The following is a 22,292-nucleotide window of genomic DNA, read 5'->3' on the forward strand; positions in this document are numbered from 1 at the left end:
TTTCCCCCCTTAAAATGCATTGACAAAAGCTATTGTACTATAGTCTCTCATGTTTTTTTCATGATTACCAAATTTTGTAATCAGAAAACTAGGCTATAATCCCGTTAAACCATTAGAATTAGTCCCCACCTTGTATTTAGAAAAACTGCATTACAACACTAAACAAACATTATGCACCGTTTCATGTTCTTTTACTGTGGGACTATTCCAATGCCTCTCTCTCGCTCTCTCGCTCTCTCTCTCTCACACACACACACAAACACACACACACACACACACACACACACACACACACACACACACACACACACACACACACACACACAGCGCGCGCACGGATAAAGTGGTACCCTTCAGACACATTAGACAGGGAGGGTGGGGCGCCAGTAAAGATTGCTTAATGGGCTCTGCCGTCCTCTGGTCCATCTGCCTTGATGATAAACACACAGTACGCACAGCCTGGTGCGCTTCAAACCGCTCACGGAGGATTTTGTATACAGAACTCCACAAAGTTAATACTTTTCCAGAGGAGAATATCTACACAATAAGGAATAGCCTTTACGGACTACATGGTCAGCTATTTTCATCATTCTGGGAGATGAAAATCATGGAAAAAAATAAGTCAAGTAATATTCAGGTAGCATTTTAGCTCTTATGAAGAGATTTCTGTAACTACATAGACGAAATTATTTGAATGTCTGATCATAATCAGCGCGCACTGGGAGCGCACTATACTCCTTGGGATTGAATGGGGTGGCGCGCGAGTCACTGACGCTACAACCGGCCGTAGCCTACATTAGTAACCTTTTACCAGTTACGATGCCTTCTCTGCACCACGGAGCAATCTTCATCGGAGTCTTCCTCATCGTGACAGGCGGCTCCACAGCCTTCCTGACCTCGTCCCAGAGCCGCCTGCAGGCCTTCTCTCTCTGCTGCGTGGTGCTGGGGGCGGTCATGCTCATCCTGGGGCTGTTCTGGGCGATGAACAGCAAGAGTCCCGTCAACTACAACCACGGAGAGTTCAGCGGAGAGTGTCCGCATTATCCGTACAACGACTACCCCAACTTTGGGAGCCATGTCCTCTTCACACCCCCGGGGAGCCGCTTCCCGGAGTCCCAGTCAGTGTTTCTGCCGAGGTGGGTCATATTAAAGAAGAACACCTATCAATTTAAATATTAATATTTTCATGGTTTTGTACAACCCAATAAATATATATATAGGCTATGAACATGAACAGCTTTATCCCAAAACCAGAGACCAGAAAGTCCTGAAACCCTCAGTGCCATCAAGTGTAGCCTAATCTTAATGAATGAGAGGCCAATTTTGTACCAAGGCCATAACCATGTATTCAACACTGGGGGGACCAAATATTTTGCAGGGTCTGGTGTTCCTCCCCTAGAACATTTTCACTAATGAATCATCCCAATTTTTATGCGTAGCCTATCCAATTCGATGGTAAGTAACAATTATTATTACTAGTATGAATGATGACTATTTCGGAAAGTGGTCCATGGCTGGCCGCAGTAGAAAAGCAAAACATAAATAAATGTAATTATTAACCATAATATTGGAGGGGTGGGGTGGGGGGGTCGATTTGATAAGGGGTATACTTACTTCTCAATGTGTATTATGGTTACGCCCCTGTAGTAAACTCAGAATATTTGAGGTTTTATACCCAAATGATCTAAATTCTCATGTAGTGTGGTAATGTTTTGAACCAGGGCCCTGGGCGCTTTCACAGTCAACTTCACCATCTTTTCCAATTCATTCTTTGTTTTGTAGCACCATATTTTATACCTTGATGACATCAAAGGTTCACCTCTCTTTGTCCTGGGTCCCTGGGAGAGAGCAGCTCATGTTCACAAAGAGTGATTGCACTGTCCTTGACAATAGGAATAAAATATAGCCTATAAATCCTTAAAATGAGTGTCATTCCCTTGAACACAACACTCAGTCAAGACAAAGGCCTACGGCAGTCTAAAGGTATAGACTGGCAGCATTCTGAAAAAGTTATTAGAATATTTAAGAGCAAGTGCATTTGTGACCCGAGACTATGCAGGTTTTAATTTCAACCAAACACTACACCAGCTGATTTCACTGATTAGTTCCTCCTCTCTGGTTGAAGGTGTGTGAATCAGTGGCATCAGTTGGTATAGTGTATAGTGCAAACCTGTGAACACATGGCTCTCGATGGCACACGACCACTGCTATCATTCAAGAGCTTTGCATCATCATCTACAGCCAAGTTGTCCATTACCTTCATGAGGCTTAATTCTGTTATATGGCAGGGCAACACAACTTCTGACAGAGCTCCATCTGCCATCTAGTGTCTGATGCCTGCAACTGCTGGCACCACAGATCAAACTGAACATACAGAAATCAACCACCCTCTGTCTCCCTGTGTTGTTATCTTGTGTATAGGACCCAGGAACGCCAGCGGCGCGGTGCTCGTGGTGAGGACTTTGACTACCCCCCCATGGACCCTGGGTGTTTCAGTCCGTCTGCCCACCCTCCCCCATGGCTGGGACCCCCCCCTCCCTACGAGGTTGCCATCAAGACCACTTGCAGCTCTACACAGCTGCGCCGCGCATACTCAGACACACAGCTGGCAACAGAGCCCCTGTTTGGACAGTCAAGAGAGATCAGCTTCGAGGTGTGAGGCTGGACGATGTGGAAACCCCGCCTCTCTCTGCGTCAGACTGAAGAATACATAGGCTAAGACCAGGGATTTAGGCTACTCAGGCTCCACAACCAACCTAGGTGTCTTGTTTGGACTATATCAATACTGAATGACAGTAACAAACTTTATCAAAGGTAAACACTCGCAGCATGCGTCTTTCTGATGCCAACCAGTACGCCTTAGCATGTTTTCCCTACATTTTCTGTACACTGCAGGGTTAAACAGACCTAATTCTATGGTACAAAATACGGATAGAACAATCAGAGGTCAGACTATCTTCAGGTAACCAAAATAAAGAAAACACCAACAAGTTTCAGTGTGCCTTGGCATAGATTATACAAGTGTCTGAAAGGGATGCGATAACATTCTTCCACAAAAAATATAAAACATAATTTGGTGTTTTGGAGATGGTAGTGGAAAATGCTCCACTTTAGAGTCTCCCACAAGTGCTCAGTTGGGTTGAGATCTTGTGGCCATGGTATATGATTTACATTGTTTTCATGCCCATCTAACCATTCAGTGACCCCTTCCCGTTCCCTGTGGATAGGGGCATCGTCATCAGTGTTGGGAATAACGTGTTACAAAGTAACGCAAAAGTTACTTTCCCTTGTAACTAATTACTTTTATTATGCAGTAATTGGTAAAGTAATTCAATTACTTTTTGAGAGAAGTAACTAGTAACTGTAACTAATTACTAATTTTCAGTAACTTGCCCAACACTGATTGTCATCCTGGAAGATTATTTTCCCGTCAGGTTTGACGTGCTTCATAGGATGAATGTGATCAGTATGGCTTTGTATTTATTGGCATTTGCCTTGCTCTCTAATGGATTCAGTGGGCCTTAACCACGGCAGAAAATTGCACCCTACAGCATAACAGACCTGCAGGAACCCTTCACTGAGGGGAAACTAGCACTCGGGACTGTGGACCCCTTTTGGCGTGTGCCACACATGTACTCGTCCACTTCTAGAGAACAAGGGGAAGGATGACTCATCTGACCATATGACTTTTTCCACTTCTCAGTAGACCACTGCAACTTACTGGCAAAAGTGCCAGGGGTTTAAGGCCTTAAGTGTTACAACCTGACCTAGTATCCCTCTTTGTTCTTAATCAACTGCCTGCTCTTGCCTTAGACTGACTCACAGTTGCTTGTCTGTTTTTCTTTGCATTTTGAACCACTGAACAGGTATCCTGATTTATAGCCTATGTGCTTGCGTCCACAGTTCCATGCATCTTCTCAAAGTCAGAGTCTCTTCTTCGAACCATGGTAGACAAAATAGTGATCAGCTGGCTCTGTCCAGTATTTTTACACAACACAAAATATGACAGGATGTTAACTGTTAAACTATCTTAGGGACTGCACCTGTATGGAAGCACCTGCTCTCAATATACTTTGTATCCCTTATTTACTTAAATCTTTCCTTTATTTTGGCAGTTACCTATACAAATCCACTTAAGTCTTATGAGATTTGTCTAAAATTAACAAGGGATGGTATGGACCCAAGTTGTCTCCCCTCACATGTTCTTTTAAAATTCATTGTTATATTGAATTACTTGTGCTAACATGAGGAGTGCCACCCTCTTCATCAACCCTAAAATCAGATGCTGCACTATACTGAGCTTTAGTGGGTGAGCACAAATATCTTTTCTGTCTTCTTTGAGAGCACAAAGAAAACTGACTTGGGTGCCTCTAATGGGCGTTAATCATCTTTGCACACAACAAACTACAACAATAAGAGACTTGATGTGGATCACGGGACTGAGGACTAGCCAAGAACTGTCGATTGTGCCTTTTACACCTCTGAATATGCATGCTGTTAGGATCAATATGTTTTACTCGTGGCTAGCTGTTATTTGTAGGCTACATGTTCAAGCCAGACTGGTGCCACATGTTTTAAATCACTGTGAGTGTATGTATTCAACTTTATTTAATAAAACAATGATGAAGGATACTGCTGACTCTTGGTGGTCTCTGCAATCAGCAAGAGCTACTAAGGGACACAGGAAATTGAATGGCTACACTATGTCAATCATGAAGGCTTCATATTCACATTCCTAAACTTGGGTCCATCTGATCTACGAATCAAAGGCTTTAGTTTATTGCTACAATGGAATAGTGTAATGGGAATGGCATTGAGATTAAGTGGGAGAAAATCACTGCACTGCTCAGTGCACTTCATTAATAAATAACGAGTGCTTTCTGCAACAAACAAAGCTCTTATTTTGATTCATTTTATATGAAATAATATGACGCAAATAATGACGCAAAGAGATTTAAAAAGAGGCGAGATGAAAACCAACATTTCCAAAATTGGCAACACCCACTATTACACATTGACAACTGGCATGAAAATTCCTTATGACAGATTTGAAAGATTTTTTTTTTTGCCATTAAACTAGCCTAATGGTTTTAGGAAAGAAACCGCAAAGCAAAACAAAAGCAGGCTACGATAACAGTTTGATTTGTGATGACTGCAGCGCGCGCGTAACTTGCACGTGGAGACGCACGTTTGTGTGCTAATGAGCCACCTCTCCAGCTGATTTATCATCATAACACATACAACTACACTTAACACCAGTCATTTCCAATTAGACTTTTTCTACAAGCCGACCTAGTACAAGCTCATTTCAAAGTACCCGTGTGTAAGAAGTGACCCCGCTCCGCCCCCAGCAGAGTCACGGCCAGGCACCAGTCCAGCTGAAACGGGCTATAATTCTCTCTTTCTGCAAACAGCATGCCCAAACAGAGGGAGACTGACATTGTTCAGACCTTGCGCCCGCCCTGCCCTTTATTCCTCGTCACTGAAATCCCTTCCTCGTAAAAAGACTTCCTCGCGCAGTACGGGGCTGCTGGAGCCAGATGAAGACCAGAGCGTGCCCAGCCCACATAGCGAGATCAACTCATATCCTAGTGCTTTTCAAAGCCATAATCATTCCAAACCGGATATGCTTCAGCAGAAAGAAAAAAGCGAGCGGCAGAAGACCAAATGACACGGGCGCGGTCTACTTTGATAAGGCTGGAGGATTGTAGGATACGGACTGAAGTGGAGGGGGCATTTTCCCCCAGACTTTTCTAGGGCTCGGACGCCATATGGGCATCCTGAGGGAAGTGAAAACTGAAGAAGAAGAGAAGACACTTGGTTGATAACAACAACCTTTCAATCCTGATACGCAACTGCTGAACAGCTCCCCGCTGTAGCGCGACTTTCTAGCAGGTAGAGTGGATCGATGTTTATATCGTCAAACACACACACACATAAGCACGCACGCACGCACGCACGCAGAGGTGGTTTATCTTCCCGGAATGCATAGTGTCCGTATTATTTCCCCACATTACTCACTTCCTTTTTGGCGTCTGCTCGCTTGTGTCAAGTAATGCAGGGATGTGGGTCTCTCTCTCTGTCTCTCTCTCTCTCTCGCGCACGCGCGCGCGCTTTATCACTCAGCCTCACACACACACTATCAGTTCGAGTTGAAGTCTTGGATCTTGTATCTCTCTCTCTTGCAGACTGGCTGTGGAGGTGCAGCCTAGCGGGGCTCCAGAGATGCCGTTCCCCCAGGGCATACTGCTGTGTCTGGGCCTGGTGCTGATGACTGTGGGGGTGATCCTGGCTCTGTGCACGGGCCTGACTCACCACACAATCCCACTGTTTGAACTTGGGCTGTTTCTGGGCCTGGGGGGCGCGGGGCTGGTTGTCACTGGGCTCTGCGTGGCCATGAAAAATCTCCAGGTGGCGGTGCCCGGTCACTTCCTCCTGCACCCCCGTACAGGCACACGCTTCAGCCCACACCAGGCCCTGGCCATACAAAGGTACACATGCACAGAAGGACACGTGCACATATGCAGCAAATGCACATGTGTGAGGAAACAGAGATCCAAGGTGCTACAAAAAAGGTTAAAATGCCTTTATTCTGTTTGGTTAAAAACTGCCCAACGGGCCCCATGGCCTTCACCAGGGCAAAGAAGTTTGCTTTAAACTTCTCATAATGAATAGCCAAACAGAATAAAGGTTTTTTTTAAGCTATTTTGGAGCGCCTTGGATCTCTTCTTGACTAGAAGACTCTTTCTTTCCATAGAGCACCAAACCCTACTATCTTTAACATCAGAAGCTCAGAAGCTTTCTGGCCTCCTATCTGCTTTTCAACATATGCACATGTATATTACACACACACACACATACACACACACACACACACACACACACACACACACACACACACACACACACACACACACACACACAGAGTCTTTTCCCATCGGAATTCAGTCCACCCTTTAGACAGATGAACTGACAAATAGTTTTGTTGTTTTTCATAGGTCTCTTGGACACATTATCACACATTAGTTATAGCGACTAGTCTGACAAAGAGCAGTGCAATGCATTAGGAACTGGAAAACACCGACTTTGTGACACAGAGAATTGGAAAGCAATAGATGTTCTGATTATGGACTGATTATAGAAGTAGGTCACGGAGAAAACAGAAGGCACACATGCAGCCACACAACTGCACACAATGTGGCTGACAGACTCCCCTGGCGTTGTCTGAGGTAATCTATGATGGCCTGTGAATTTAAACAAGACGTGCTCTGCTCATTGTCCAGCCCAGAGGAAGAGAGAAGCCAGGAACACAGTTTCCATCATCAAGGCTTTTTCTACCACCAGACACTGACCTGAGAGAGCCCCATACTGACTCACAGTCAGTGTTTCTAAACTGTCTTTTTAAGTGAGATATAGACAATGAATGTGCCATAGATTTTACTTTAAATCTTAAATCAAGCAGACTACAAATTAAAATTCTATTTTTTTTAATTAATTAATTAATTAAATTAAAATTGTGCTTGAGTGATTTAGAGGGGATGGCTGCATGTCTGATGGGGACATGGTTGTTACATCATATAGCAGTAATATGGAAATAAATGGGCATTTCCTATCAGACAGACAAAGCTAACTCATCACACACACACACACATTCCACTGTCTGTCTTACTTTCTCTCTTCAGGAGGTTGGACCGGATTCGGAGAGAGATGTCAGCGGACTCTGTAAGCAGACCGGAGCCTGAACCCTCCCTCCCATCCACCCCACCTCCCTGGGACATGGAGCCTCCTCCGTCCTACGATACAGTAATGAAGAGCCAGGAACATGCCCCGCAGCCATGACCTCTCACTCTGGAGGGGAACACCTTCGCCCTACGTCAGTGCCTTTTGTCTTCGGGTCTTTAGCGAGAGCCTTGCAGGAATCCCACCTTGCTGACGGTGAACTCGCTGTAAAGGCCTGCTCTGTGCCTTAAGACAGCCACCCTGCACCCAGACAGACATTACGGAGCAGAAGGAGACCGCTGCTGGATACACACTGACGACTAACACAGACTGAATCCCAGTGTGGCCTTGGTGTCTAGTAACTGTGTGTTATGATTGGTTGTGGAAGCGGGGGCAGAAATGAGAACCACAACTTTGCTTCACTCTCTATACTGAGGGCCCGATCCTTTCTTGAGACCAGAATTATGTAACGTTTACCACTGAGTTACGGGATTAATGTCAGCAGATTGGCTGCAAGCCCAAAATGTACAGTGTTGCAGACATGAAGTTAGGATGGAGCTAATCAAAGGGCTTTAGTGGCCCACTGGAATCTGTCTATGTGACCTACTACTGTGGCTACACAGCACCTTTCTTTACACATGTTAAGAACTGTCCTCACACCCAGCTATACAATCTGTCTCTTTGTGTCTGCACTCTTTCCAGTTATAACTTTGCACAAGATTTGACAGCTTATTCCAAAGCAATGTGCCTTAAATGTTGACAGCAGAATGTTAACAGTACAATGTTATTCTACCAGGTTTGTATCCAGTGTTTGAAAGAACGTCCAGTGTCCACGTTATGTTGTGATGTTACTATAAAGTTGAGTTAATGAATAGCTACCAAGCTCCCTGTGGGTGGTGTTGCACTTAGAAATGATGGATTGCTTATTTGAAAAGGAAACCCCTGAAAGCCGGAGAAGAAAAATGTTTACTTATCTGAAAGTAGCCTCCTAACCAAACACTTCACAGTGCTAAAAGCAGCATATGCAGATACTGTAGAACGACGAGTTCAGGAGAGAGAGAGAGAAAAAGAGAGGGGACAGAAGAAGAGAGGTCCAGCAGCTGAGCAAGGGGCCTCCTTTTTGCCAGCAGCTTGAGGCAAGGTGACCTATTAGGTGTACACACACATACACACACACACGCACACACACACACCTGCAATTTTAGACGGGACCCACCCAGGCTGTCTGCAGGCTATAATAGGCAGCAGAGTGGAACCCTAACCTGCTTTTCTCCACCTTCACCTTCAAACCCCGACACAGAACAACACAAAGTCTCCACACACCATACGACTAATGAAGCTTGAGACAGACAGACAGTTCAGTATCGAGACATTTTCACATTAGAGCCAAGCTTGTCCAGTGTGCACAGATAGGGACTTATAGGGATAGTGCTAAGTCTAAAGGGTAGCTGGTTGCGGCGATGGTAGAGGGGAAGCCGTATCGCTATGGACTGATAGCGGCGGGGCTGTGTGTGGCAGCAGTTGGCCTCTTCATCATGGTTCAGGAGCGACCGCATGTCTACGGCACTGTGTGTGTCCTGGGTGTCACCATGGTGGCTATCGGGACTGTATGGAGCCTCTGCCAGTGCTATCCCAAGGTAGATGAACGCTGTGTGTGTTGGAGAGAAAGAGATAGGAAATTAAATGTGATATTAGGTAGAAATGCAACTGCTAAGGGAGTGTGTGAGTGTGTGTTTTTGTTTTTTAGGTCATGTTGGCCCCTCAGATTCAAGAGGAGAAAAGGCTGGAGGACTGCCTGTATATTTCAGCTGAAGCAAAACATCAAAGGTACTATCAAACACACACACACACACACACTCTGCCCTAATACCCCATCGGCAGTGAGTGCTCAGGCCTTAATGATTCCCTGTGGTCTGTCTGTGTAGCTCAGGAGGCGAACATGGAGACTGCAGCAGCGTAATATGGTTCAGCGGTGGGACGGAGACTGCACTAATAAACTGCAGATACTAATGCTATTATCTGTAGGGGGAAATGAATGATGATGTGATGGAGCAGCGGTAGCAGCAGAGAAGGGAGGTAATGGAGAGTGGTGAGGACAGGGAAAAGTAGAGCAGAGGAAAGGAGCAAGGTTGGAGAAGTGGCCATATGACTGGAAAGCCGTTGGTTAGAAAATCCGGACCAGCTGGGAATATACGGGTGGAGAAAGTGAATGAGTAACGCTCTCCTCTCCCTGAACAACTACCATTAATGTGCCCTTGATTAAGGTACTTAACCCTCAGTTAGCTTAGTGGCCAACAGTTGAAAACAGTGGTTCTGCTGGGCAGCTCCCGCATGTGAATGTTTGTAATTATATGAATGTGCAGCAGGGAACAGCCAGATAAGAGAATGCAACGCTCAGCAAAACCTGTCCTTGGGTAAACACAAGCTTAAAAAAAGGGATTAAAAGTTGTGACTAGACTTTCTATTGCTGTCTCCTCTTTTCCAAATTCTGCAGTCATGCTGAGGCTCTGCCTGGTCTCCCTGAGGCCCTGACCACTCACTGTCACAGCTGTCCCACACTGCACCTGGTCTGATCTGCTGAGGGAGGGGCTCCCCGCCACAGAGGCACCATGGGAAGCTGGAGGACCTCTCTGTCCCATTGAAAGACTCCAGAGCATCACTCTGCACTCAGGACAGATCTTCTCTTTAATACGTTTTTATGACTCTTTACCAGAATCTCAGCTTCACTCAATCATGATGCTGTTTGAAAATGGATTTTCACACTATAGTGCAATATTACAAGTCTGTCTCAACAGGTTGTGTCAATGTGAAATGCTAAATAAAGTTTCCTATGTATGGCATGGTAGTTCCAGGAGATGGCACTATTTGAGAGAGAGAGAGAGAGAGAGAATAATACATAAATATATAATAAAACATATAATGCATTCTTCCCCAAAATAACTAGTGTGTATGAGGAATTTGAATCAAAATCAAATACAGAAAAAAATACCATATTTGCTTGGTGAAATACCTAAATGTGTGTCACTGCAGCAAAATTTAAAAATCATCACTTGGCTGTTGATGTTCATTGTCATTTGTTTTGTTTCATACTTTGGCAATGTTTGCTGATGTTGAACCATGCCAGTAAAACTCTTTACTCTTTAATTTAATTTGTGAGAGAGAGAGAGAGAGAGAGAGAGAGAGAGAGAGAGAGAGAGAGAGAGAGAGAGAGAGAGAGAGAGAGAGAGAGAGAGAGAGAGAGAGAGAGAGAGGGGACTTTGCGTTCCAGACGCGCGCAGCTCCTCTGAGCGCATCTCAACACCGCAACTATTACAACTGAATGATTTTGTAGTGAAAGACACTACAAATTACAAAATATTATCTAGCCCTCATCAGCCTTACGGTTTCTACACACAGCATCAGTTCAGGAATAGTCTAACCTAAGTATTCCTAAGTTATCTAAATTTGCTACTTAGATGCATGCCTATATGGCTCGTATTTACTGCACATTTTAAGAACAGCATTAATTAGATCAAATTGAACTCAGAGGAACTAGTGTAGTGGCATCAACATCCAGTAAAGTTGGAATTAAAGTGCGGTTAAATTTATTCTGCCCCCCCTCAAGCATGAAACATGACTCCGCCACAGTCACAGTCAGAGGTGTTTTTAACGGAGGAGAATCATTCGATACAAAAGCGGTGGCGTGAGCCGCTGAGACGTCACCAGTCCCCGCCTTCAATTATAAGAATCAATTGTTAGATTTTTTCCCCCAAAATCAGAATAGATTTTCACGCGCTGGAGGCGTCATCATATTGTACTGAACACAAGACGCGCGGCTGACGGAGAGAGCAAAACCCCTGAGCAAATGTGAGAGTCTCATGAAATAAAAAGTCATATTAGTGAATTTGTGTCATTTCATAGTTATCCTGTTCATTTTTACTGGAAAAAATCCAAGACTGGTCTCAAGAATGCGTCGCACCTTCGACCGGGTTGGATGGGCACTCTGTTTGTGCGTATTCATGACCGTGAGCGCGCAGGACTATTCTGAAGAGGACGAGATGATACTGGATCTGATCCGCCAGGACGGGACTCAACCCGAATCCGGAACCGAGCCCGCCGCTGAGTTCCTCAGGTGCAACAAGGTAATAAATACGGTGCATCCCCTATGTAGCTATTACTGCCTGTGTTTACCTGTACTTGATAATTTGACAAGTTTTAAGTCTTTTGGTGCATGCATCATTTCATTAATGTGAAAAGTCATAGAGGATAAATACACTGCAGATTTCACACCATTATCTGCTGCTATTTATGGCAGGGAGGAGAGGGGGGTACTGATTATACACTTCTTGCTATTTTCCAGTGCATCAAGCATTTGGGCAAAATAAACCCCACTCTCAGTTTTCATTCTGTGCATATGGACAGTGCCATCTGTGTGTTGTGTGTCCTGTGCTCCAGGCAGCATGGCGTATGCCCGGTCAGTATCTGGTAATTCTGCGCCCGGGGAGCCATGAGTCCCACGTCCAGCGGACCATCAGGAGGCTGCAGGCCAAGGCAGCCAGGAGAGGATACCTGCTGGAGATCCTGCAGACCTACGCTGGAGCCTTCCACGGCTTCCTGGTCAAGATGAGCAGTGATGTCCTCCACCTGGTAACACCTGACCTCCAGCTCCTGTGTGCATACTGCTGTGCTGCTCAATAACAGATCACAGGCTACCTGACCCCTTCACCCTTTTACCCATGAGTGGTGATGTGGTGGTAAATAATCATAAGGCAAACAACTACCAATATAGACAAAAATAATTTATTTATGCTTTTATTTATGCCCCTTTTCTCTTAAAAGAACACATCTTCTTTCAAGTTACATCAAATTGACTCTACTTATTGTGATCTGTACTAGGACGTTATATCAGGTTAAAGGTGAATGAATTCTATTATGCAGGTATACAGGTTCACCCTCCACTACATCCCTGCCCATGAGCCAATACTATTTGATACAATGGATTTTTTTTTTTTGCTTTAGAACCAAGAAAGTATGAAGGTGCCTATCACCTAAGTTTGATTGTGTTCCTGCCAGGCGGTGAAGCTGCCTCGTGTGGATTACATAGAGGAGGACTCGTCCATCTTTGCTCAGAGCGTCCCATGGAACCTCCAGAGGTTACTGCAGCCTCACATTGCCACTTCTGACACAGACAAATACAGGCCTCCCAGTGAGTCTCTCTCTCTCCCTCCCTTTCTCCCTCTCTCACACACACACACACACACACACACACACACACACACACACACACACACACAGAGTAATTACATTCTGTGTCCACACACACCTTCCGTCCTCTCTAGGTGATGGGGCGATGGCGGAGGTGTATCTGATGGATGGCAGTGTGCAGAGCTCTCACAGAGAGATCGAAGGCCGCGTCATCACCGACTTCAACAACGTGCCCGAGGAGGATGGAGTCAGAGTTCACAGACAGGTTACACACACACAAACACACACACACACACACACAATCATATGATTATTCCCCAGTGGGGTGTACTTCACTGTGGTACTCAGTTCCCTCACTGTTATATATAACTTTCTCTCCTCTACAGGCCAGTCAGTGTGACAGTCACGGCACACACATGGCTGGGGTTGTGAGTGGGTGGGACTCTGGCGTTGCTAGGGGCGCCAGTGTTAACCTGGTGCGTGTGCTCAACTGTCAGGGGAAGGGGACAGTTTCAGGAGCTCTGGCAGGTAATACTCCCTCAAAATGGCATCTCTTACCAGTTATCACCATCTTTTTTCTCTGTCAATCTCTCCATCCCGTCTCTGAACATCCCTCTCCTCTCCCGCTCAGGTATGGAGTATATCCGAGCCTCTATGCTGGCCCGTCCAGTGGGCACAGTGGTTGTGCTGCTGCCTTTCATTGGTGGCTTCAGCCGCTCGTTAAACACCGCCTCCCGGGACATGGTGGCTAACGGAGCCGTGGTCATCGCTGCTGCGGGGAACTTCAGAGACGACGCTTGCCGCTACTCGCCTGCTTCAGAGCCTGAGGTGCACACACACACACACACACACACACACACACACACAGACACTCTATTTGACCAATTTGTAGCTGCTGTTATCCAAAGCACCTTATGGTACCATGAATCCATTCACATACACACACATACACAGGACCACCTAATCACAGCCCTTACCTTAACTGCCCTCTTGTGTGTGTGTGTAGGTCATCACAGTGGGAGCTGTGAACTCAGCGGACCAGCCCATGTCGTTAGGAGCAGGTGGCACCAACTTCGGCCGCTGTGTCGATCTGTTTGCCCCGGGTGATGACATCGTTAGTGCCAGTAGCGACTGCAGCACCTGTTTCACCTCCCGCAGTGGAACCTCCCAGGCTGCTGCCCATGCTGCTGGTATATGCACGAACATACACACACACACACACACATATGAGGACAGACATAACAACACACTCCCTCAAAACAATAAAAAACCCCAGCTAAAACAAAGAAAAAACACGAGCACCTGACAATAAAATAATCTATCATTTTAATTTGTTACAAGATTATGTGTTTCTGTGACTGCACTATAACGTGGCTTGTATTTTTGTGTGTTTGTGTGTAGGTATAGCAGCAGTGATCCTGTCCTCTAGTCCTAATGCTTCATCAGTGCAGGTCCTGCAGAAGATGCTGTGTTACTCCGTCAGCAACACAATCAACCTCCTCTCTCTGCCTGAAACACACCGTCTCTCCACCCCAAACCTGGTGGCAGCCATGCCGCCTGCTACAGCAGCCAATAACACAGGTTAGTGACTCACTTACCCCCCCCCCCCCCCCCCCCCCCCACACACACACACACACACACAAAAGCACAGCATGCGTGTGTGCGTTTGTGTGCAATTTGCCCTGTATGACCATTTGGGTCAGTATTATTATGTTTGTGTGTATGTGTGTGTGTGTGTGTGTAGATGGGGAGCTTCTGTGTCGGTCAGTGTGGTCTGAGAGGTCAGGGGTCATGACCTCTGACAGGGCCGCCATTCGCTGTCGTCAAGGTGAGGAGATGATGGGTTGTAGCAGCTACGCCCCTGATGGCGTCCGCATGGGAGAGGCCATCATAGTGAGTTCAAACAGACTTTTCATTACTAAAAATCTGTTTTCATGTCAACCGTCTGAATACAACAGAAGCTGATAAATCTTCCACTCTGTTCTACAGGAAAACGGTGGGCAGATGGATTGTGTTGCCCATAACGGGCCTGGGAGTAAAGGGGTGTATGCTGTGGCCCGTTGCTGCATTACGAGCGGACTGCAGTGCCAAGTCCATGCCAGTCCTCAGCCTGGGCACGATGCTGAGTGTGCCAACCTGCAGCAGCACCTGACAGGTGAGGAGACTCAGAACAAACAGCATGAGTGACACATGTAACAATGCTGCTGCTGCCTCCATCACACTGTGAGGACAGTGGTCCAGCTGGGGCCGCTGCTCTGATGTGTGGAGTTTAGAGGGTTGAGTGTAAAGATAAACCATCCTGAAAACAAGTGCAAGCTTTTGATTTGGCTTGATTGGTAGCACACTCATCAGTCATGCTAGTTGCCATGACAATTGGTATTGCAGACTGGGAAAGAGACACAGAAGGTGTACTCCCTGCCAGCATAAATAACACCTGTAACTGTATGTGTGCTGAATATAGAGCAGGGATTCTGATGGGAAGTGTCTTTTCAAGACACTTTTCAATACATATGCATATACAAATGGAAATTAAAATCTGAGATTTTCGATTAGACGTACTACAGAATGGTACATTTCTGTACATTATATTACTGACGCCCTTCATCATAATTCCAGGTTGGAGGTTGGGTCAGTGCTTGCGTGGAGCTTTGTTTGAGAATCACTAATAGAGTTTATACTGTAAGTACAGTATGTTCACCTAAGCATGTGACTTGTCTCTCCTCAGGCTGCAGTTCTCGGTCTGCTGCTGAGGTCTTGTCTGACTCGCGTCCTCATCATGGTGACAGGAAGCGCTGCATGGTGAAAGATGGAGTGACATCACATGCCGTGTGCTGCCAGGCTCCGGCTCTGGAATGCCACCTGTTGGAGCACATATCAGCTGATAATGAGCAGGTGTGTATTTTCATACGAACATCAGAGCAACTCTGTGTATCTTGATGATGATCGCTGTCTCACTTTCCCTTGGACCCTTACCCTTTAACATGGTTGCTCTTCTCTCCATCATCCCCCCACCCCTCTCTCCCAGGTCGAGGTGTCCTGTCCCTCTGGCTGGACGTTGACAGATTGCAGCGCTGTCTCTCGGGGCTCTGCTATCTTGGGGCCAGTTGCTAAGGGCAACAGTTGCCTTATCCACAGTGCTACAGGAACGGACGGGGCAGCTGGCATCGCTGTCTGCTGTCGAATCAGACAACCACAGCAGCCTGCCGCGTCTCCTCACTGATAGGCTCTTGACCTTGGAAATAGAATATTGCCAGTTGTCAGGTGCGGTGTCGTCACCTTTGTCGTTGACCTCTTAACCCCTTTAGACCTCTGAATACACCTTAACCACTCACATTCCTTCACATCTGTAAGCACTTCTGCAAAGCAGTTTGGGTGTGCTTCACAGTTTTAGGATTAGGTCACAATATGTTCCTTCAGGCATATTGTATTGATGCTTCAGACTTATGAATGTTGCCTCATCTTGCACATGTACACTGTCTTGTAAGCTATTTTGAAACATATGCCATACATGGTTCTTTATCTTTAAACGTGACCAATAGTTTTGTACCTTTATAGAACATTTACAATAAAAATGTTTTCATGAAGATGTGCTTTGTTCAAGATAATAAGTCAAAGGCTAGCTGTATTTAACTGATAGACACTTAGTGTGTGCTTTTTCCAGTTGATAATCTGACCTGGTCAGTCCAGGTGAAAGCTATGATCACTTACTCATTTTACCTGTTAAATCCATTTCAATCAGTATAGAAGAAGAGAAGACTTATATTAGGACCCGCAGTGCACCTTCCTAATATAAGTATACAATATTTTGTACAATAGTTCTCTGGCACTAGCCAACTGAATTGAAATACGGAACAACTTGACCACATACTGTTAACACACACAAAAACAATGTTTGCAAAAGGTTGTGCATTCCAGTTTATTTTATATCAAACTTCCCCATAATCAAACTCTGATGTACAAATTAAAACTGGGTTTTAACATGCATTACAGAATCCTGCCATGACTTTCAGAAGTGAATGTTCAAAATTGAATGACAGTAAAAACCCGTATAGATGCCAATCCCTACCCACGCACTTACCCATCCCTCCCTGCATCCCAAGGATAAAAAGAAAAGATTGTTTGGAAGTCTTTTAAAAAGTACTTCTGGTGCTGTAGAGGGGCAAACTTAGGAGAGACTCTGGGCTGAACTCAACTCATGTTGCCACGGCCATTTGTCACTTGGCACAGACTGCATGCAGCTCCATCAGAGAGCGCATAACCAGCCACAGAGAAGGGGTGTAGGTTTGTGAAAGGAAGTGCGAATTGAAGAATTACACGGCAAACAACACAAGGGGCTGGTTTATCCTCCATCAAACAGTACAGTAAAGACAAACTCCACCACCGCTCACTGTCACACATGCAAACGTGCCAGAGAGCACAGGGTCACATTCACGTCTAGTGAGATAGAGAGGAAAGTGGGCTGGGTGGTGTGGGGGGGCAATAAGAGTGTTTTCCCTCTCCTCAGACTGTGAGAACATATGACAAGGATGCAGAGGAGCCTTAGTGGATTGATCTCATGTTAACTCCAACCAAAAAACCATTTTGCATGATTGCTAAATAGGTCCTCACACTGTAAACATTGACCTGTTAAAGCTGAGAACTAATATGCTAAGCTAGTTTAGACTCTTTCTGATACCAGAGCCATACGGAAGGTACAGCACTCTTTAGACTGTGATGTCAATGTTCCAACAACACAACAACATTCCAAATGAATAGAATGCGATTGTCTGAGTGTCAGTGTGGCTTCCGTCAAACTAGTTAGCATAAATCAGTATCTAATCTACAATGTATCTCGGCTCTAGTCTACACTGAGTGAAGAGAAGCAGCATTTTACCATCACCAAAACCCTGTCCTGTCCAGCTAAACCCTGTTTAAATAGGGCAAAAACGTACCCCCCCTCCCCCATACACACAGAATCCAGATAACAACCAACAGTTACATTCCTACAGTCCTTGGCTCGCAACACACAGAGGAAATTCCCCCATCGTTTTGGGTCTAATGGGGATGAGGAAGCCCTGTTGCAGTCCTAACTGCGAGATTGTAAATGACCAGATGAGAAACTGATTTAGTGTTACAGTCGGGATAGGGGAGTAGACTTAGACCCCTCCTCAGAGAAGACAATACAGTGTCAGAGAAGTGGGATAGGGGAGAGATCGGGAGGTTAAGGCACTTCAAGTCTCCCGATGATTGGGTTAGGCCAATGGTTACATGGGAGTTTTTCTTGAGTGAATCTCGGGCTACATTTGGGTTAGGCTCCTCTGTGTGTGTTTCCAAAGGTAGACAAAACGCAAAGGCAAAGCAAAAAGAAACTCCATTGGCAAATCAAACCTGATAAAGCACAGAGGTAACAGTGAAGCAAGGAGGACCTGTTCTTTGTGTGTTCTTGTGAGCGAGTGAATGAGTGAGTGAATATGCATATGTTTGCATGTCGTTCAGAAGTTCTAGCATAGTGCTTTATTCTGTGTGTGTGTGTGTGCGTGTGTGTGTATATAACATTGGCACCCAAAAATAAAACATGCTCCTGAGCTCCCCTCCAGTCGGCACTAATGATCTGTGCGCTCACAGAGCAGCTTTTCTTGCATAAGGCATGAGTCCCTTACCCTAAACTTCCTTTCCAAATTCAATTCATCCAGATTAGAGGAAACCGGCAAAGTAAACAAATTAAACACGGAGAAATGAAAAAGCAAAGAGTAAAATCCAGCAATGAGCTGCTCGTCAGCCAGAGAAGGAAGGGAGAGTGCTGACCATGGCACGGCCCTCGCTCCAGATTTGCGGAGGGCTGGTTCTGGCCTATTTCTAAGACGGGGCCTGCATACTGCATTCCCATGGCTACACTATGGTTACCAGGGTCAAAGATTCAGTCACAGGCTGAGTGGCTTGCTATCAGGGCATCCATGCGTCTGCATATGTGGCACTGGAAATATAACTTGATCTTAAGTGTTAAAAGCAAAAGAGGAAGAGGAGACACGTGTGAGGAGGTGGGACCTCCCCTCCCCTAGAGGAACTGACCAGTGCTGCTGTACATCACAATAGACTGGGTTGGACTATAAAGTGCATACTTAAACCCCCCACAGTGTTGCGTGCTTGTGTGTGTGTGTGTGTAGGTGTTCCTGTACATGAGCACACACTTCTGTATGCAAGTTCCTCTAGAGTAGGTGACGCCACCTCTTGCAATTACACGGCTGTGGAGAAGAGCACAGGAGACTTTAAAATATTATCTTACATTGGAAATTACATCTATGGAACAAATCTTTACAATATGAATATGTCTATGTAGATACATTGGCAAATATGAGCAAAAAAATTGTTAAAACACAACACAACCCCATCCTCTACCTTTTTGTCATTCTGAGTGAATGAATGAATAAAAGGATAAACTGAAGTCATCCATTATCATGGAAGGTTTCCACTTCCCCTTAATGATAATCCAGCTCCATTACCGCCTTGGCTGGTCTGGCAGGAAGTGATTCATGATTTATTCATAGCTCCTTCATTGCCATAGCGACCGAGAGAATACGTGTTCTGATTGGCTGTTATGGAGTCCTAAATGTCCTGACCAATCAGAGGTGAAGTGCAGTCTTTCTATTGGCTGCCAAGAGCTGTGCCGCCTCTCCATTGGAGGGATCCTGCTGGTTGGAGGAACTACGGGTCTACATCCTCTAAATCGCTCTTCGAATCGCCAAGCATCATGGGAGACTCCGAACCTGGAAGAGAGACGGAGAAGAGCATTAGTATGAGAACGGAGTAATGTAGTCATAATGTAGTAATACCTGTGCACTAGGTTGTGACAGTGGGACTGTAATCTCTACACAACACGCTCATGATTCCACTGACTCCATTAGCTTCAGTATTTATGCATGCGCCACAATGAGTCTGTCAATTTTAGCTGCTGTGTGGGCTTAATGACAGGCACAGCAGGAATCAAAACTGAATAGAACGACTTCAAATCTGCAGCTACCACCATCCGTGGGAGGTAACAAACCACCGCTACAGCATTTGACTGAAGCCAATAAGATGTCCCTTTTGTGGGGGATAGTCCCTTTTTTTATAGTTCCTGTTTTGCGCTGTAATGCGACGAGTCATGTGGAACCATGTTGTGCTGAGTGGCTAGCGGGGGTGTGGCTGAGGGTTTACCTGTCGGAGGCTGCGGTCTGCATTTTCATTTGCTGGGCTGCCATCAGAGCCATTACTGCTGCCAGACTGTTCCTTCTCATTTAACAAAGCTGTGGCATACGCCAATGTATCCTACAGAGTTGGACACACACACACACACACACACACACACACACACAGACACACACACAGACACACACACAGACACACACACAGACACACACACAGAGACAGAGTGACATTAAATTACAGTGAGCAGAGAAAAAGAAAAAGATATCATCCACCGAGCATTTGTGTGTTTAATGTGTGGGTGTGTACCTGTGCTGAGATAGTGCGCTGGAAGGTTTTATTGGTGGATGTCTCATTGGAGACGTTGCTCTGTGGAGTCCAGTAATGTTCTGACATCTGAGAGGGGAAGAAATATAATGCAAAAACACAATGACTACCCAGGCTAATTAGAACGAATTTGAATCACAGTGCGTAAAATGTGTTTGTCCCATGTATGCAGTGCCATGGTATTTTATAGGCTTGCCTTTTTCTGTAACCACTGTACTGCCCAGCTCCAGTGACCAGACAGATCCTTGAAGTAATCCTTGGCTGGAGCACACCTGGTGGGAAAATTGAAAGATTCAGAATTCTGTATTTCCCTTATTTTACCTGTCAAAATAAAAGGATGTCTAGGAGACTTTCTATTCCTCTGTAACCATGACCTCTGGCACTGAGAGGAACTCACTTCTGGGCCAGTGTGACCAAGAACTTGACACACTGGTAGCAGCGACTGCTGTCCACGTTGTTGCTCTGGTGCATCAAAGCTGTGCAGGGAGAGATGAAGGGAGAGGGAGGTCAGTTTCTTACACACACAGTTAATACACTTAGTGCAAGCTGGCACAGCAGTCCACCAACTGCGTCAGTAAGAAAAAAAGATGACTTTGCAGCTATCTGTAGTGCAAGACTGTTGTTTGCTCTCCTTTTTGCTCCACTGTTCAGAGCACTAGACCTACCTAATCAGGCCTTTCTCCGACTCAAAAGCATACTTGAGTCTCTGGGCTTGCAGGGGATCTTCCACTACCTGAAGGGAAAAGATTTAAGTAATGGTTAATGAAGTTGATCATAATTTTGATCGAACTAATATACTTTAACTAGAGGGTTAAAGATGGAGACACACTGACAACTGTCACTCACCAGAAGCTCCTGCAGCATCTGGAAAACGTTCTTTAGTTCATGAGGTGGAGCCGTCTCCAGCTGGGTCTATGAGGCAAAAAGCACACAAAAGATTTCAAAACTGAAGAATGCTCGTCATTGACAATATGTCCGACAGCTCTGACAGCTACTTCTCTGTGGTTTTTGCAGCTTCCTTACCTTGAGTAACTGAAGGATTTCCAGGGAGAAGGGCTCGTTACAGTAAGAGCAGTAGGTCACCATCTCTATCAGGAGGGACAGGGGGCCTGACAGCTCGCGCATGGCAAACATCACCTGGTAGATACAAAAAACGATACACAAAATCCTTTCATGTGTTTCTTAAACCATAGGTCATGACCCCAAATGGACGGTAGACCTGTTTCTGGTGTATCCATACATGACAGAAGTGATGTTTTTCATTAGTCTGGGTCACAGTCAGGGCGAGAATAAACTTTGGAATTTCAGTCCCAGGCTGATAAAGTTTAAGAAGGACTTGGCTGAATACTAGGAGCTGCTGGTGTGTTTGTTACCTCTAGAAGATAGGGCTGTCCCTCTGGAGTGAAGAGTGAGGCCAGGATGTCCGCGTGGAGGGGGAGGAGAGGGGCGGAGGGCGGGATGCAGCTCACACTCAGCTTTAACACTCCTGGGCTGAGGAACACAACAGGTGACAAGTGTAAGAATCAGACTGAGAGGGTGGAGAGAGAGAGAGAGAGAGAGAGAGAGAGAGAGAGAGAGAGAGAGAGAGAGAGAGAGAGAGAGAGAGAGAGAGAGAGAGAGAGAGAGAGAGAGAGAGAGAGAGAGAGAGAGAGAGAGAAGAGAGAGAGAGAGAGAGAGAGAGAGAGAGAGAATATGTGTGTCTCACTGTGTGTCCGCTGTGTGCTGAGGTCAGAGTGCAGAGTGATGAGGCCAGAGTGCTGTGGAGGTGAAGGAACTCCCGAGCCTGGGCTGGACTCCACCGCCGGTTCTGTAGAGAAACAGAGAGACAGATGTTGCCAAAAATTAGATTGTTTTATACCACCTGGATTGTTTAAGTCAAAACCACTCTGAGGAATGCTTTG

General features: G+C 45.6%; 4 protein-coding genes and 1 pseudogene across 4 annotated transcripts; 4 read left to right on the forward strand and 1 right to left on the reverse strand.

Annotated features, from left to right (window-relative positions):
• Positions 1–819: 819 nt before the first annotated feature.
• LOC139641244 (uncharacterized) lies at positions 820–2,659 on the forward strand. Its single transcript, XM_071515538.1, has 2 exons — positions 820–1,130; positions 2,422–2,659. The coding sequence occupies exons 1-2, from the start codon at positions 820–822 to the stop codon at positions 2,657–2,659; spliced, it is 549 nt and encodes a 182-aa protein (XP_071371639.1).
• Positions 2,660–5,552: 2,893 nt separating this feature from the next.
• Positions 5,553–8,597, forward strand: LOC139641280 (uncharacterized). The gene is made up of 3 exons (XM_071515582.1): positions 5,553–5,895; positions 6,189–6,491; positions 7,683–8,597. The coding sequence occupies exons 2-3, from the start codon at positions 6,226–6,228 to the stop codon at positions 7,837–7,839; spliced, it is 423 nt and encodes a 140-aa protein (XP_071371683.1). The 5' UTR covers positions 5,553–5,895; positions 6,189–6,225; the 3' UTR covers positions 7,840–8,597.
• A 540-nt stretch (positions 8,598–9,137) lies between these two features.
• bsnd (barttin CLCNK type accessory subunit beta) lies at positions 9,138–10,292 on the forward strand. Its single transcript, XM_071515541.1, has 3 exons — positions 9,138–9,356; positions 9,467–9,546; positions 10,214–10,292. The coding sequence occupies exons 1-3, from the start codon at positions 9,180–9,182 to the stop codon at positions 10,290–10,292; spliced, it is 336 nt and encodes a 111-aa protein (XP_071371642.1). The 5' UTR covers positions 9,138–9,179.
• A 1,426-nt stretch (positions 10,293–11,718) lies between these two features.
• On the forward strand, positions 11,719–16,375 carry pcsk9 (proprotein convertase subtilisin/kexin type 9). The gene is made up of 12 exons (XM_071515575.1): positions 11,719–11,840; positions 12,154–12,345; positions 12,772–12,904; positions 13,038–13,168; positions 13,290–13,431; positions 13,535–13,731; positions 13,910–14,093; positions 14,305–14,484; positions 14,648–14,796; positions 14,893–15,058; positions 15,629–15,795; positions 15,929–16,375. The coding sequence occupies exons 1-12, from the start codon at positions 11,757–11,759 to the stop codon at positions 16,121–16,123; spliced, it is 1,920 nt and encodes a 639-aa protein (XP_071371676.1). The 5' UTR covers positions 11,719–11,756; the 3' UTR covers positions 16,124–16,375.
• Positions 16,376–16,597: 222 nt separating this feature from the next.
• LOC139641249 (ubiquitin carboxyl-terminal hydrolase 24-like) lies at positions 16,598–22,198 on the reverse strand (annotated as a pseudogene).
• Between the last annotated feature and the right edge of the window lie 94 nt (positions 22,199–22,292).

The sequence above is a fragment of the Centroberyx affinis genome, unplaced genomic scaffold, assembly GCF_046629955.1.
Source record: "Centroberyx affinis isolate AG114_WGS23_722 - 3 ecotype Tasmania unplaced genomic scaffold, CSIRO-AGI_Caff_v1 ptg000359l_1, whole genome shotgun sequence".
NCBI lineage: Eukaryota > Metazoa > Chordata > Actinopteri > Beryciformes > Berycidae > Centroberyx > Centroberyx affinis.